General features: G+C 39.5%; 1 protein-coding gene across 6 annotated transcripts; it reads right to left on the reverse strand.

The window, feature by feature from the left end:
- Window positions 1-708: 708 nt before the first annotated feature.
- LOC117946331 (upstream stimulatory factor 2) lies at window positions 709-17,135 on the reverse strand. 6 transcript variants are annotated; one of them, XM_034874403.1, is made up of 11 exons: window positions 16,894-17,135; window positions 16,341-16,381; window positions 15,104-15,201; window positions 13,262-13,384; window positions 12,004-12,157; window positions 8,151-8,238; window positions 6,335-6,373; window positions 4,413-4,471; window positions 3,949-4,043; window positions 3,735-3,863; window positions 709-2,848 (listed from the first exon to the last, which is right to left on the reverse strand). In XM_034874403.1, the coding sequence occupies exons 1-11, from the start codon at window positions 16,926-16,928 to the stop codon at window positions 2,759-2,761; spliced, it is 951 nt and encodes a 316-aa protein (XP_034730294.1). In that variant the 5' UTR covers window positions 16,929-17,135; the 3' UTR covers window positions 709-2,758. The 6 variants fall into 6 exon arrangements, with proteins under 6 accessions (XP_034730294.1, XP_034730296.1, XP_034730293.1 ...); XM_034874405.1 differs by having other exon boundaries at window positions 13,316-13,384; window positions 15,104-15,210; XM_034874402.1 differs by having other exon boundaries at window positions 15,104-15,210.
- Window positions 17,136-18,017: the final 882 nt, after the last annotated feature.

An 18,017-nucleotide genomic window follows, 5' to 3' on the forward strand; every position in this document is an offset into this window, starting at 1 on the left:
GAGAAGGGGGTTGTGCCCTCAGAGGTGAACTCAATTGAAAACTACCTGTAACACTAATGAAAAGCAGGTCCATTTCTTCTGTTATGGAACACATTACCAGAGGAATTAAAAAGTAATATGAATGTCTTCAAATAAAAAAAGGGTTCAAAGACATGACACTAGTTAAATACAGAAATTGAGTAATATTAATGTGTGAGAATGTTGATAATAGTGATGATGATGACCATCATTTTTATCATTATAGTTATCATCATTATATAGGATATCATTCATCTTAGGGTGGCAATGTACTGTATATACAACAAGTACTGACCCTTATGGGTATATGTAGGCGTGCATGCTTATATGTAGGTGTAAGCTTGTATGTATGCATGTAGAAAGTTATCTGGGTAATTGTTCTTTATTTTTTTGTATAATTTAGTTTATCTTTATTGTCAATTTTGTTCCTTGACAATGTGATTGTTACTTAAAAATGTGAGAAGGGGGGGGCCTGGTATAAGCTGAAACTTCTGACTCTTCCCTTTGGTTATGACCAATAAATTCATGCATTCATCCATATGTTTATATGTTATCCATATAATGTTTCAGATATTCTGCTAACCAACTGACGGAAAAACACAGAAGGGACAACTGCACAAAGATAAAGAATGGATGTGTGTATACGTCCAAGACTTGTAGGAGGACAATGAGCCACGACCAAAGTCCATAAAGGTTATTAGCTAGTTTAAAGTTTTATTTTCCACCATTTTCTTAGAAAAGATGTCTTAAAATCTAACCTGAGAACAGTGAGGCTTCTACAGAGAAAAAGAGGCTTTTTTCTTTCTTTTGCCATTTCAAATAAGAAACGCTAGAAAAAAGAATTAGCCACAAGTGACCTTTCATTTGAGAACATCCATCTTCCAAAGCATTATTCATGTCATCACATTCATACTCTGTGCTCTGCTCTCACTGAGGTCTAAAAAAAAAAATTTCTACTGCAAAAACATCTATCATTCAACTTTGGCTAGGAGCCTCATTTGATAGATCAGACACTTGCACCATCCATATCAGGTTTGAATCTAGCAGTAGAAGCAGAACAGCACTTCCAAAGCGCAAGCTGTTAACTTGCAGAGTCTGAGATATTAAAACGTGATAGTCTGCCTGATTTTGCCAGGGGTCTGAGTGTTGGTTTTGCTTTGCTGGATCCTGAGCTGTTGACACAAGGAGAAGCAATCGCACTCTAATAAGTGGCTCAGAAGCTTGATCTCTCTCTTCTACTTTCACTCACATCGCCCAGAGCAGAACAAAAACCCATCATGTAGATTCATTCACAAAATCATCCACAATGTTAATATTGGCTTTTTTTCTGTTTGTAAAACCATTACAGTGTACTTATTGTTTGCCTGAGTGGTTGGAGAAATATGTGATCATATCCAAGTTATGCTACTTCCAAGCTATTACTTCATTTCATGGAGAACAGAGTTGTACTTGACACACAAGATTTCTGTGTACTCCTATTCCATAGTGAGCTGAGTCTTGATTGCCACTCTCCAGGGGGCCTCCCCCCTTGTGCGTTGAGCTGCATTTGAAGTATTGCAATACCAAAATAGAGCACACAGGTTGAAATGAAACATGTGGGGATTATTCCTACACATATTAAGACACCTGTAAATCACACATGAACAAAAGATGAAAATAAAACCTGCAGTATCTATGTATAGTTTGGCAAAAGTTGGAATTTGCATCGCACCCATCTCCAGTCCACAATCCAGCACGCTGGGTTTGTTAATGGTCTTCATGTTTAACACTTATACATTTCAATTTGTAGTTAAATAGCATTTGAACAGTTGGAACTTAACCAGCAATTTGTTGAATTTTGAGTTATTTTTCTCGTTAAGCAAATGCCCAACAATTCAAGTATACCACTATTTCTTTCAAATCAAGCTCCAAGATTGCACACACTTCGTGGTAATTATTATGACAAAGGGTCAGCATGAATTTAATGAGTTATTGATTGTTTACTCCCAGAGATAATCTGCTCTAACATTCTGTAACATCTGTATTAACACACGAGAAATCCTATTTACATAAATCAGCTCAGAAGCATCGGCCAGCACAGCTCCTTGTTTGTCTTTGGGTACAGGTGGGCTGTGTGGTTAACATTATTTCGGTCTGTAGAATCACAATGGTTTGCATACTTTCCTGTTTTCTCACTTAAAATTCAATCTGGTTCTCTGGGGTGCATGAACTTCAATGTAACTGGTCTCCAACAAGGCTTGGGTCAGCAAGCAGACTAATAAATTAAAGCAGCTAAAAACAACATATCAATACAGAACTCAAAAATACAAACAGAATAAAAGCACAAAAGAAATCCAAATCAACAATTTGGGGGGGATAAAATCTCTGACAGGGGACAAAATTAAATGACAAACACCATAGTCCATGAGTGAGGCTACATAAATACAAAACAAGGGAAGAGTTCAGCAGAGGTTGTCTTTCATAGTGCTAGTGTAGCACTCTGATGGCGGTGAGTGGGCAGCTTTTCTTGGAGCACATTTCCACTGAGTTGTAACACGTGGTTATCTCAATAGGATTGAAAAAGTCAGAAGTACAGCCAAAATTTTGCCAGTTAAGGGGTTTGCCACCTGGGAGCTCAGGGAATGGTGCATTCACTAAAAAGAAAGTGATTCTTCATAACTCCTCCATCTCGCCTTCTTTTCCAACGTGTTGGTTGTATGTCTGAGTGGGGGTGCCACTCCCTGTTCTTTGTGTCTCTGCTTCACTGCGGCGGTGTCTCTCCAACCATCTCAATGCCGTGCTGCTGGAGTTGCGCTCGAAGCAAAGCATTCTCGTTCTTCAGCTCTTCAATCTTAAAAAAAAGAAAAGAAATCTCATTATCAACATCTTCATCCCTGGGACAGCAAAATATTGCTCCAAGTTTACAGACCAAACTTTTTTCGTTTGAAGACTGAAGAGTGCTGGCTGTGTGTAATGTACACACAGGGCTATTCAATCCCTGGGATTAAAGAGATGTATGTACAGCTCTTTGCAAAGAAACCCCCTGTCCACAACCTACTGCATCAAATCAAATCTTGAGGTATGTCAACTTCACTACATTTCCCTTGGGTGAATCCCGAATTCTCTGCCTCCCCACTGAGGAACTGGGAAAAGGATATTGAGCTTTGAGCATCAGAATAAGAATATATTGCCTCGCAGACCTGGGATTCAATGGGGACATGTGGCAGCCTCAGAGCTGCAATATTTCACAATACTTTGAGGGCATTAGCATGCAGTTAGTTCTCACATAACCCCTGTGTCTACTATTCCTGCAGTCTCTCAAAGCGCTGATTTCAGGTAACACTTCTCATTATATAAGCGCAAACTCTTTTGATCCTCTTTGTCAGGCTATGATGATCAGCTACAAAGCCTGAAGTCTCTCTGGGGGTCTGTTTTGGAGAAATGAAGATGCATATGGGGCAAGGTGGATTTCATGCTCCTGAGACATAAGTGAAAGGAAGTTGCAATGCACTCCAAAGCAAACGAATTGATTCAATGCAGTTGCAATCTTCACAGACACACATGCAGCCCACTATGGCTGCCTTATTATATGTGACTTTATTTATCTGCTACAGCCAGCCACCTCAAACGAAGAATTTGACATTATCATTCATAGGCCTTCTTTACTCTTTATTTAAGTCCGAGAAACGTCACTGATGCCAATATTTGTAGTCAACAGCACACACTGATATTCATACCTGCTGCCTGCACAACTCATTGTCCACTTGTATCCTCTCCACTTCCTTCAGACTTTCCTGCAGCCGCTGGTTGCTTTGCCTGAGCTCGCGGATGTAGTCACAAGCTTTAGACAGGATGCCTCCTTTGCTCTAAAAAGGACAGAGATGATTGGTGACCATTTGAAAACCAAAACGTCAGTAAAAGATTAGCAGCAGTGCAGAGTGAAGTGCTTACTGCTCCCGTCTTGGTGCTGTCCATATTACAGTCTGGGATGATCTTGGAAAGCGTGACAATCCAGTTGTTGATCTTGTCTCTTCGCCGCCTTTCAACTGATGGAATGTTAAATAGACACAGGTTAAATAAAAATAAAAATAAACTATACAATATATATAAATGTATGCAGTATTTCCTGATGCTTTTTTTATTTTTATTGAGAGATCAGTGGTAATTCTGGTTTTAAGGACCACGTTTTAATTTCCTACATCTCATCATTTTAGTGGTTGCACCATGGGTGCCAAATACTGCCTGACTTTGACAGCTCAACATCACCCTCAGGTGGCCGTTCCATAAACATATGCTTTCTTTTCTTAATAGAATATTTTGACAGGGCTCCTTTCAACAAAAAAATGCTCCATTTAGGCACCACACTGAACTGTCTGATGAAATCAAAAGCCCCACAATCATAGTTAATTACCCACCTTCATTATGTTGCGCTCTTCTCCTTTCATCTCTCGGCGTTCGCGGCCCATCCATTTTCCTGCAGACAGACAGGAAATAAAACACTTTCAAAATGCTACAATATCTTCCATCTCTTGGCACCGTGCAATCAGGAACAAATCCAATCCCCCCAAATTCACCTAATCCTGTGACCATTGAAAACTATTCTTCACTGTTATCTATAAATCCAAGCCTTTTGTAATCCCAGCCTTTGCCCCTACATGTGTGCTATCTAAAAAGGAGCTACTGAAGTTGTGTGGTGCCTTTGGTAGGAACATTGACAGATGCACATTCCATATGAGGCCGCATTTGCCGCCCTGATGCCCCGAAGCTGTGCTGCTTTGACTGGAATACTGAGAGCCGTCCAACCTTCTTATTCTGGTTGGCTGTCCTCTTCGCAGGTGTGGCCCGAAGGGAGCTCTCTGCTTTATTATGCTGTTAAATTACAACACTGTTAAAAAACAGATGCTGTCTATTGGAGTCTGGGCTCGCAGCTAATGACACAACTGTCTCCTGCCTGGGTCCCCCCTCAGGTATTCTTTTAATTAAGTCCCTGAGACGTGACAGGAAGAATTATCAAAACACCCACCACAGTATGGCCAGGCCAATAACGCATACAATACATATCGGTGGCCTACTGAATATCTCAACCATGTTTCGGTCTCACTAATGGAAGACAATTCATATTTCACTCAGTGCAGAAAAATAATGTAACTATACCTTTTGGCTGCATTGCTGCTTACTCGGTGCATAAAGTTAATAATGTCCTGTAAGGTCATTCTTGCTCCTTGTCTGTCCTTCTGAGACACATCATTATTCTGAATTTGTGACCCATCAAAACAACTCGACGGCTGATATCTCAGTTTGAGATATGTCAGCAAAGCCAAACTGCAGTCTCTCTTGTATCTCAGTGCATCTTAATGGGATTTCAGTTGTATAATGGATTCAGTCAAACAGTACTCTTAGGAGTGTAAAAAAAAAAAAATGTGGACGACTGTATGAATAACTAAATGCAAAGGCCTACAGGAATGTATTTTTTCTTGCTTTCAACAAGTTACAGAAGCACACATCATATCAGTGCTCATGAGAATTACTGTCGCCAGAGAAATCCAGAAAATGAACCTCCGCTACTTAAGTGCTTTATCCATATAATTTAAAGCATGGGTGTAGACGAGGACCACATTTGTTTAATCTTATATTGATTTTTGAAAGAGAAAATGCAATTGGCACTCCTTCTGCACTCCCATGTCATTAGGTTGCAGTATTACACCAAGCCAGGGCCAACGAGTCATTTAAGTCTATACTAAGATACAAGTGACTGCAGCTTGGACTTCATGTTCTCTCAATGGATATTAACAAAGAGGAGCCTTAATGGCCATTAACCACTTCCGTGCTAACAATTATGTAGAAGGGATTGACAACACATGGTTTTCATTGGCTTCATTTCTCCTAGTATTCATGTCACATCTGCAAGAAAAATACACCTTGTATGAGCTCAAAAGAAACCTTCAAATACTCTAACTTATTTGAAACTAGGCTAAATGAGAACAAAACTACAACAGAGGGCACTTAAAAAAAAAAAGATACTAAATTAAAAGCCAGTTGTTTCCAGATAGAGAACAATGACCTAAAAGTCCTAATGGAGAAACATGTTTGCCACCAGCACAACTAACCATAATGGATCGGGGTCAGCACTGAAAAGAATGCTACATCTGTGTCTTACACATCAAGAGAAGGAAAAATCACCAGGGACTAATATGAGGGGAAGGGAAGGGCAAAAAAGAGGAGGGCAGAGGTTTGTGTGCTTCTTCTTTCTTCTTGTGATCTAATTTGATTGGTTCATTGGTTGTAAATAAATAAATAAAATAAAAGTGTGTGAAAGAAATGTGCAAACTGTCCTCACCAGTTTAAACCTTCATGTTGCAGCAGCTCGTTTTCATCTCTGCGAACGGCAGATAGGGTGGGAAATTTTCATTCATTTTACTCACATGTCAACGATAATGTCACTTTTAATTAGTTTGCACCTAAATATATAACTCTGAGGCTTGTGTCATCATCGTAAAGTATTCATCCAACAGGAAATAAAAAGAACAAACATATTGCAGATAGGCATTGTGAGAAAGGAAAAAAACAGTTCACTTTGTACTTCAACACATGGCAATGCAGACGTACACCGCAGCAAAGCTTGTCCTTTACTCTTCACTGGAAAGCAGTCAGTTGTACGCTGTGAATATCAAGCAGCATCAAAAGCTGCAGACCCGCTGCCAAATTTAAGGCGGATCTACAACTTTACGCAATGATGCCCGCAACAAAGGGGCCTAAATATTTGAGAAATCTAAAGTTTTCACAGAATCACAGAAGCAGTCAACGTTCTTGTTGTCATACCCATATTTTATATATATATATACCCATATATCATACCTATTTTACCCCAACTGGCAAATGATAAATGGAAGAAAGAGAAAGTTAATAGTCTGGTGTCTTTCTTCTGAGTGTGTGTGTGTGTGTATGTGTTGTGTGTGTGTGTGTTTTCAACTATCATGAGCCAAACTGGAGCTTATGTGCTAGCTAGAACAACCAGTGTTAATATATTGTGTCCTAAAACCACTGGTATTCACTCCATGCAGGTGCTCAAGCTAAATAACTATGACATTTCACGTGTTTAAGAATAAGCCTGGGGGAAGGGGGGAAATGGAGGAATTTTTACTAAGGTCAGTGCTAATTAAATTCAATAAATGGTCACGTGTTCATTGGGTGACCAAAATGACGTTCATCGGCCTTATTTGCTCAGGTTTAGTGTGCTTTTGGCTCTCAAGTGAACTCTGAATCTGAAATAAAGCTGGTTAGAATTCTTCTTCTATACAAGTATCCGTGGTAGGCCAGAACAAGGCAGGTATCACGCAATTAAAATGATAACTCAGTTTGTCTTCTTTGCTCACATGAGACTGCTGATTATCTTAATCACGGCAATCACCAGCATGTGGCTAACAGTTGAAGAGAGTCGGAATCTTTTGATGCGTGATTAAAATGATGCATGTTGTGAATTTTGAGTTAAACAACAAAGATTTTGGAGAAGGATAAAAACCAGGATGGGGTAAAAAAATAATAATATATCCTTGTTATAAAAACAACCTTCCCAGTAAACTCAAGAGACAACAGACACCCTGGACAGCAACACAGTGGGTTGTAAAGCAGGAAGACAGCAACTACAGTCACATTTAATGTTGCAGCATAAACTGAGCCTTATGGTAGTTTAAATAGCTGGGGAAGCTGTCTTAAATTCCAACCGGTTTTGGTGCTCTTTCTCTCTGCATAGACCTCTGCCAATCACCAAATCCCTGCACATTTCCGACTTCCGACTGCCTCTTCCTCTTAGCATTTAGATTTAAGTCAATTCAGCATGCTTTGTTTACTCAATATGTGTGAATGTTGAATGTTGAAATGTGTGTAATTCTTGCATTAAAGGGTTAAAACCATGACAAAAAGTCATACCTGAAATTAAATAATTCATTGCTGTAAATGGCAGCTCTAAACCCATTCAAAAGCAATTCATGAGTTGTGTGCTGTAACTACCAAATGGCCTATTTTGAGTGGCATTTCCATTGAAGATAACAAAAGTGTTTCACAAATAATGACCAACGGTTTGTAATCGGAAATAGCTGCATCTCAGAATGCAATATCAATGCTGTCTGACAGCAACTGACAGCGCTGATACTCACGCAGGGTAGGACTGTGTGCGTGGGGCGATGGTTCGCTGGGTGCCTGTCTGAATGACATCAGGGGGGGTCATCATCACATAAAATTGACCTGTGGAAGGCATGGCAGTCATCAGTTAGCAATGAGGAAAAGGGAGACAGAAGGGCATATGGGCATTAAAGACGGACTCAGGTTGCTCCCATGAAATATCTCACAACAACTTAAAGCCGTTACTTCGTAAAAAAAAAAAGATGCACATACTCCACTGTAGAGCATGCAGAAACCATCCCTTTCAGCTTTGCTATGAGGCCTGTAAGATACAAATCCCCAGTAGCACCAGATAACAGGACATTTAACTTTTTGACACATTATTTTGAAATACTAAAAATCTGGTTAAAGACCCCAAAATCTGGGGGGGAAACATAACATATATAAATTATTTCAAACCTTAATACCTCTTTAAAACTAGAATTACCATGTCATGTTTTCATGCCTCTGCCAAGAACCGGACAATTTGCAAGACATTTTTGGGAAATAGAAATGATTCCTTTATTGACATATGATTTCAGTGATTAGTTTCCTGTGGGAAACAAGCTATGTTTATTTAGAGACTATTTTTACTGAGGACTGATAGAGAGCTTCGTCACATGGTGCAACAACAATCACCTGAAACCAATATCAGCAGAACCGATCAGCTTGTGGTGGACAACCAGAGGAACAGGATAGAACACAAAGTTGTAGGCATGAATGTGGACAATGACAGACGGACGCACGCACAGCCAACATGTGTTTTGTGAGGTCACAGTGACCTTGACCTTTGATCTAAAAAAATCTAATCAGGTCATCCTTAAGTCCAAGTGGATGTCTGTTAGGCCTGCATGATATTGGAAAAAATCTGACATTGTGATATTTCTTCCTGCGATATATATTGCAATATGAAGAAAGAAAAAGTTATTTTTAAAAGATTACATAAATAGCTCTATATTTGAAATAGTAAATCATTCTTGACTACCGCTGTGATTTGTAGGCTAGTGCATCTACATAGAAGATAAAAAAATTCAAAAGGGTCTTTTCTAATGTAAACCATTCTTTGTTGAACTGCACAATTGTTCTAAACAGCCCAAATCGTTAACATGATATTTATGTACAGCCTATGATTAACATGGGCTCCGAAAGGAAGTGGGCGGCACTATGCAGGGCTTCTGCCTCCTGTTTCATCCCTGCAGCTGTCAAAATGAGCAGCGCAGCAAAAGCTTGCACAGAGAGTTGGAGAGACACAGCGGTGGAGCATTTACGGTGTTATCGGGTACACCGGTGTTATCACAGGTTTATTAACCTGTGAGGAAATTTCCTCACCATGGCAAACCCACCTTTACAGTGTTCTCTGGCAGCAGGCAGTCTCATGGTTGCATGAAATTCAGGTCAGTTTTAACAGAATTGCTTGTTTTAAAAAAGAGGGTCTTTTTTGGTTAAAAATAATGTTAAAGAAGCAAGAAAGCCAAGATGATGCTTGCACAAGGACAAGACTTTGATACTTTGTAGAAGGTCAATCACTCCCCTAACGCTGGATCCAGTCTTGTCAGAATGTGGCGCATTGCCAGAGTCCCACGCACTTTCCTCCACTATCCCTCACCTCATCTCACCTAAGACATGGCAGCTTGTAAAGCATTAAGGTGCACTCCTTAGCCAGTGTGTCATGCCTGCTAAAAATGCTGCAGGCTCACAGAAAGGAAAGCTGCCCACTTCCCTCAACAAGGCCCTGGCTTCAGCCCTTACCCACAGCAAAGAAACCTCATGGTCTTCTTCCCGTTCTGTGGCATCACCAGGCAGCCACTCACAACACCCAATAGAAAAAAACACAACAAGCAGCAAGCACCTCTTGTCTGTGGTTTTGTGCTGCCGTGTATCATACAAATTATAATTGAGGCGTGTCAATTGACCTGTACTAACTTGTATTGTTCAGCTAGGAAAGATGTTATGGGTTTATTTGTTTAAATGGGCTTAATACCTTAAAAGCACATAAAATAAAATGGTGAAGTGTTGTGTGCTGCTACATTTGTTTTGTTGCCACCTCTACTACTAGAGCTGCAATGAGTAGATTCTTTTTCTGTCAATTGACTAATCATTAACTATTTTGATAATTCATTAATCGTTTTGTTCTTTTTCAAGCAGAAATGCCAAATATTCTTTGGTTTCAGCTTCTGAAGTGAGAGGCTTTGCTGCTGTTTTTGGCAATATATGAGGGTAAATTACATATCTATGGCTTCTGTTGTTGGTTGGACAAAACAAGCATATTAAGTTTTTTAACATTTTGTAAAAACAAGTGATTCATCAAGAACCTAATCAGCGGATTAATCAATAAAGAAAATAAACGTTGCTGAAGCACTAGACTCACAAATGTGCATTATAGCCACAAGCATGCCTTTCTCTTTCAAAAAGGAATAGGTAAAACACAACATCTGATCAGATTGGATTGGATTAAACTGGGTCTCGAGATGCAGGTACAGGTCTCTGTTTCTTGCATGTGCACAGCACTAGTCTGGGCCAGTGCGGTAAAAAGCACATACACCAGCAGAATCACGTGGTGATTAATTACAAGGTCCTCCCATAAACACCATCTAGGCAACAGTACACCAGAACAAGCAGATGCTAGTTGTGTATGACAGAGTCAGGGGGCTACATACTGCTCTAGAGGTAGACCAAACCCTGTCCCCCCTTTTTCACAGTCCACTAGCCTCGTCTGGATCCCCACAATAAAACCGCGAGAACACTTAGTGCTGACAGAAGATGAGATATGGCGATAAAGAGGAAGATCAGCAGAGTCTGTGGACATGTGACATGAAGCACACAGTAAATATGATCAGAGTAACCAGAGACGGTTTCAAACCGAGACGTCCCAACTCAGAGTCAAGGGGGTTTCACCACTGCCACGCCTCTTTAGGAGACTAGTGGGAGGTCCTGAGTGTATTGATTCCAATAGGAAAAGTGAACGTGACAGATTCTTTCCCCCCCAAAATCACCAAAGTACTTCATCAGAATCCTTTTTCACAAGACCCATACAGTATCTACCAAACATTCTAAATCTAAAATGGCATTTTTCAAGTGGACCAATCAGGAGAAAACTAGCTTTGTTAAAGACCTGATTCTCTCGCGAGATCCGGCAATACAGGTGAGCTAACGTCAACTGTGTAAATATCTTTTAGCAAATAGAAAGCTGGGGAAGTCGTGGGAGTTAATGCAAATATGAAATTTCATCCATCCACACACGATGCCACACCCATTAAGGAGACAGGAAGTGTGTTCAGTAAAATACCCCTGGCGCGGCAGGTAACGCAATATCCTCAGTTATAGAGAATCTGTTGCATGACTTTATTTAAGATAATATTTCACATTGACAAACTGTTAGAGAAACCATATTTTAATATATCATATATATTAATGAGCAGAGAACTTTAAATTGAACCGAATATGTTGCTGGGTGTGTGTGACATATTGTGAAAATATTTTCATTGTTCAAAAGTAAGTAAAACCTTAGTGTAGAGAATCTAATTAACCTTTGAACACATTAAAAAAAAAGCTGAGCCACTGTTGGAGGGAAACTCTATGTCTACCTTTTTCAGAAATCATATTTCAATGACGGTATTCGCCTAAACAGGGCATTCTAATGTATAATCTAAAGTTTATTTAGCCCTACTTTCTTTCACATCAGCCAAAGCTGCGGGGATCTTGGTTCATTAACAACTACTGAAAAAAGGACCGTTGTGCTCTCATTATGGTACTCAAAACACTCCTGTTTGCTATGGGGCTAATTTAGCCATTATTTTCAGAGACACTGCCACGATCTTCAAGCCAAATTGAGTGTGAGAACTGACTCACCCCCTGCCTGTGTTAGTGTAGGGTCGGTGGCAGCCTGCACAGACACAGTCCCGTCGCTCACCGCAGTTGCGGGAAAATAAGCGAAGCGCGTCTCCCCTCCCACCGCCTCTCCTGCTGGGCTTCCACCATTACTGAAAGGGTTTTGGATCACAGCCTGTGACAGATAAGAGGGAGACAGAGGCAAGGCTTGAACAAGTAGCAATGGAGCAGTCACAGCAGGTAAACGCACACCTCGGTCTTTGTCAGACTCAATACTGGTATCCCCTCTAGACCCTCCAAGTAAGACGCAGTGTAGTTTGACATCTGGGATTAAGGGAAGAAAAAGAAGCAGCAGTGATCTTGTTAGCAAAGATACCAGCAAGGTCAGTAAAGACATTAGTGTACCGAAAATGAAAACAAATCTGATCTGCTCTTGCAAGGAAAATTGTATGGTTTTGAATTTGCTAGTGTGCCTTATTCTAAAACCCTTCTGCAACTGCATTTTTATTCTCCGTGAGTAGCTCTGTGTCATGCTCAGACACACGCCTCACTCTTTATACTGCTTTGCTAGTTTGAGAAGCTCAGAAGAATTACTCACTCCTGCATCTTTAATGACAAAGAAGGAATATGTCACCCTGTATAATAATATGTCTCTTTCATGTTTGGACAACATTGGGTTTTATGGCACAAGCAAGCAACATCCGTCTACAGAGGCAATACTTGTTAGTGGGATTAATTCATTGTTGGTTTTCATTTCTTAAGGCAGACTGAACGGTAAAAGGTAAAATGCCGCCAGCCTTCTTAAAGGAGAACTAAACCCATTCTCAAATATAAATGTAAACAACTCACTTTCAAATCCAAAAACTACAGTGCTGAAACTCTCAATTTGTAAAATATAGTATCAAAGTCTGAAACTCCTTCATAGACAATGAATTGGCAAAGATGTTATAGATGACACTGTTTTAGAACTGAGAACACCACAATAGAATTCAGCTCATTTAAGTATTAAAAAATAAATAATAATTCTGTGGGTCTTTGTCATTGTCTGTGGAGCAGCTCCAAGCTAGGAGAAAGCAGCTCATGTTCACAAATATTGATTAAACTTTCCTCAGCCACAGAAATAATATATTGTATTTAAGTTATTAGTTTAGGTGGTTTCCCTTTTAAAGACCGTTGCATTACTTGAAGACTAAAGCGTGCAGTTAGTCTTAAAACAGTCCATACTACCAATGGGTTATCTTCGATCAATAAAAAAAAAAAAAGGGGGAGATGTTGGTACCTGAGCCACAGCCTGAGGAGCCCCAGTGAAGGCGGCTGTAGAGACAACACTCACTGCTCCTCCCCCATCGTCTCTTCCCTCGAGGTGCTGGTGGTCAGTCACTTGAACAACACGGTACGTCACCTGCAAGGGGGAGAGAGAATGAGAGGAAAACAAAGTGAGCAAACAATTGTTTTGATATAATTTACTACAGTCCCTTTAACATGCATACACTGTCCAAATCAAGCCTTACCTGACTTGTAGATTTGTTTAGCATATCTATTGCTTCCATTCAGCCAAGCCTAGTATGTGAACTTATAGCCCTTATCGCAGTAGTGCATTCATCTCACTTTAGGCACATTCTGAAGCATAAGCATATTGTATCCTTCTCAATTTGCTTATGCTTCAGAATGTGCCTGATTCAATTTAAAAAAATAAAAAAAAGTGAGTTCTCTTGTTCCAAGAATCAGTATTTGTATCCCTCCATCATGTGACTCTCCTCCTGACTGACATGTGACAGCGGCCCCATGCCAATCCCAGACCAGACTGCAATCACATGATCTCTCACCATCGCCTTGTTTACGCCAAGTGAGCCACATGGATCACTGACTTTATTCCCTCCGGAGTAAATTATCACAAAAAGGATAAACCAACTTCATTAGCACACAATTTCATATAGAGAATATGAATCATTTGGGGTTTTATTGCATCACTGTCCCATTGTCCTTCACTAACCACTGCCTGAGTGCATACATGGCTCTCAAACCTTCTTAAATATCAAATTCATGGACTTTTTAGGGACTTTCCAGAGCCAATTTTCTCTAATTTAAGGACCCAGCATGCCTTAGTTTGAAACTTAGATCGAGGTTACTTATTGTTCTAACTCTGACCATTTTTATAATGAAACTAGCAGGCTTTACAGAAGCTTTCAGCTTAAATCATTTAAAAAGGGAGATAATAACATTTCTCAATTGTGCTGTGGTACAGTGGTGGTGGACTATGTGGTCTCTTCACTAACACAACACAGCAAAACAATATACTGTATAGAACTTTAATTTATATTTTGCAGAAAATCTATAAATTAAAGTACTTTTTATGACCCATGTCTATTTATGTCTTTATCCAAAAACACCCCCCAAGTCCCTCTCAATGTTCGTGAGTGGAACTCAGGTTTTTCCTGACAGCGCTTACACATATCACATGATCTACTACCACTGTCATGTTGTGCTTTGCATGCAACTAAAGCCATTCAACCACATACATCAATATGTAATGTGAAGCTCTGTCGGTTGCTTATTATGGCTCTGCACAAACCGTCCATGGTCGTTTATTTAATCTGACAATAATTCTGAAGTGTTCTGTTTTCTGTTCTGAGTGCTGAACAGATGCAATCTCACGCTGAAACTTTAGAACTATATCCCATTATGGTGGGATGTAACATTAGTACATTTACTCCAGTACTGCATTTGAGTACAGTTTTGAGGTACTTGTATTTACTTAAAAATTCTGGTTTTATGCTACTTCATTACTCTACATTCCAGAAGCAAATTTTGTATACTCCATTACATTTATTTGATTAATAAATTTGATTTATTTGACATTAAAGTGATGAACACATTAATGCATTACTAATTAAAGTCCAATGATAATTTTGATGCCGGTACTTTTGTACTTTACTCGAGTTAGCATGTAGGACTTTTACTTGAGTATTGTTATACTATAATATTACTACTTTTACTTAGGTAAACTATTTGAATACTTTTTCCGCTAATGCAGTACGGCCACATTGAGTAAATTTCTGGCACTGGCAATAAGAAACAACGATCACAAGTAGTGCCACAATTCCATCCATTAGTAACTTACCTGACCACCTTCAGTGCGGAACTCATATTGTATGTTGTGGTCACCAAATGCTGCGGCCTGCTGAACACTGGCTATTGTAACAGCTGTCTGCTCTTCTCCTGTTCCGTCCCAGGGGGGAAAGAGGACAGAAAAAGCCAGATGTGAGAATGGAAAGGAACCAAAACTAATAAAGACATCTACCAAGCCCTGAGTTCAGCTGCCGAAAACAATACCACTGCATGTTGCAGTTTACAAAGAAAAGAAATGCTAAATTTTCTCACACACACACCTCATTATACATAGGTATTAATGTAGTTGTTGGGGAATGGTCTCTCTCTCTCTCTCTCTCTCTCTCTCTCTCTCTCTCTCTCTCTCTCTCTCTCTCTCTCTCTCTCTCTCTCTCTCTCTCTCTCTCTCTCTCTCTCTCTCTCTCTCTCTCTCTCTCTCTATTAAAAGGAGCTTTACTCAAATCAAGTCAAGTGGATTGTATTGTAATTTCAACCATATACTCTGTATACGGTGAAACATAACAACGTTTCAGCATGGATTATGTGGTGTTACACATTTACACACATTTAAAATATATAAAAACTAAAATATATCAAAATTGCATTTGAGACCGGCTACATTTTGTACACACACATTATAGACTATAAAGTACAATTACTACCTAAAGTAGACATTTAAGACGGACAAGGGACAGACAACAAAAGACAGGGCCTAAGAACACATTTAACAAAGAACTGATCATTATAAATTAGGTTCCCCGTGAGGTCGAATTTTAGCAGCAGAAAAAAAAAGCTACTGGAGTTCATTTCAGTTCTGTGTGAAACATTTGCACTAAAAATTTGCAATAACAATGTTGCCTTAGCATCAAAATATAATTTGTCAACAACATTACATTAATATTGATTTATATAAATAATAAATGATTTTTATAAATTATATTTCTTTCCTAATCTCTCTCTCTCACTACTCACAACTGATTGAGGCAGATGGCCGCCCACCTAGACCCAGGTGTCTGCCTGTTAAAAGGAAGTCTGTCCTCGCATCTGTCGCACCGAATTCTATTGCAAATATGATTGGGTCTATGTAAATGAGTGTGGTCCAGACCTACTCTATCTCTAAAGCGTCCTGCGATAACTTCTATAAAAACATGTAATGGAATTGGATACTTTCGGGTGTAATTTGTTATACAAAATATGGTGCGAGTTGCCAGATGTCCATGACAGCTTAATAGGCAACGTTACATACTTACCTTCAGATGTCTGGACAACCTCTTCTTCTTGCTTTTCTTGGCTGCAAACCCGAAAAACAACTAACGTTAACTCAGTTTCAACGCAACCAGCGTTCGTGAGTATTCCTGATAAAATAAATATAATTACTGACCCTCAACTTTGCTTTAGCTGATGGTAAAGTTGTGCAAGACGCCAGTCAACCAACATCACAATTGCAATGTAAAAACACAACATTGCTACTGTCCTCAGGTTACCTAACGTGCCGTGGCTGATGCACTTGTTTTGTGTTTTAATGCCTAGCCTAAGCTAACCTGGCTATCGTAACGTTACTGTTATTAACTAATAAGTATCATGTTTTTCACAACTGGACATTGGTCCTCTAGGATACGACTAGACAGCTATCCAGCTTGCAAAGTCTTCCACTTCTCTTTCAAACTTACACATTCTTTAGCTTGAATTCATTTTAACAACAGTTTTAGGTCAGGCCTTAGTTAGCGTCGTAAACTAGCTATCCGAAATAGCATGTTGTAGCTAGCTTGTCCCAGTTAGCCATTTTGGGCGACTGTCGATTACCTTGCGTTGTCCAGACTCTGTTCAAGCATATCCATCAGGGTTATGATAAAAAGTGTTATTCGGTGTCACAGACGGAGATGGAAGTGCTGATCACGGGAACAAACACTCGGGTCATGTGAGAGAGACAGCCCAGGACACGTGAGGTATGGCTCGGTGTCGAAGTTAAAATGGAGACCGCTGCTGCAACTGGCTGACTGCTGGGATAACCCGAGCTGACTCCATCAACTGGCGCGGAATGGACGATGTACAGATTAAACGCGTTCCAAGCAATTACAGTTTTGAACTACAGTTGAAGGAGTTGGTCTTATTTATTCTTTTAAAGGCTTTTTAAAGGACCTTGCAGAAAGGCAGTCTGTATATTACTGTTTATAAATTGATTTAGGACACAGTTTTTAATGATGACATTGTTGTTTGAATATGAGTGAAAGTGTGTTTATGTATTTAACTGTGAGTTTCTCTGTCTATTTGAAACCGTGCGGCTGCACTGCCAGGAAAATAGATTTTCAATGTCAAGGAGTTTTTTATCCTGGTTAAATAAAGGTTTGAATGAATGACAGTAGTTTATATGAAGCAACGATTTGCAGCTTCCGATTTAGTAAGGTTAAGGGGAACATTAACAACGTTACATTGCTAAAAGCTTGCTTCTCATTTTCTGCGAAAATTTGACAAATTTTACATTTAAAGATTTTTTTCACGTGTTTTCACATGGAAATGCAAGACCAGGGGATTATTTGTGTAGGCCTAGTCATTAACCAAATTCACATCTGGGATGTTGGTCATCCTAGAAAAGTCAAAAACAGAACAACAAAAAATCTGAATAATGTCCTGAGAGTAAAAAAAGTGACTGGTCTGTTCCACTTTTAAACAAGATGAAACGTGTACGATACACATCAAGAATAACACTTTGAATACTTTGTGCATACAAAATGCAGCGTCTCCTTCATCACAGCATTTAAAGACTTCTGTTTATTTGAGTTAATTTGTAATACTCTTTCACCATCACTTTGACGTTTATTTTGAAGCTTTCATCCATTCAACATTCCAGCCATCTTCAAAATACACTGTGTATTTGTGGTAGTTTAGTAGTGGTTTGATAAGGTCATTTTGACTTGGGATAAACCCAG

The sequence above is a fragment of the Etheostoma cragini genome, chromosome 6 (assembly GCF_013103735.1).
Source record: "Etheostoma cragini isolate CJK2018 chromosome 6, CSU_Ecrag_1.0, whole genome shotgun sequence".
Taxonomy (NCBI): domain Eukaryota; kingdom Metazoa; phylum Chordata; class Actinopteri; order Perciformes; family Percidae; genus Etheostoma; species Etheostoma cragini.

Coding starts and splice junctions, on each gene's coding strand:
- LOC117946331 (XM_034874402.1), bottom strand. CDS start 16,928: ATGGATATGCTTGAACAGAGTCTGGACAACGCAAG. Junction 4,044..4,412: donor AAGAGCGCAACATAATGAAG/GTGGGTAATTAA, acceptor ACATTCCATCAG/TTGAAAGGCGGCGAAGAGAC. Junction 3,864..3,948: donor ACAGCACCAAGACGGGAGCA/GTAAGCACTTCA, acceptor TGTCCTTTTTAG/AGCAAAGGAGGCATCCTGTC.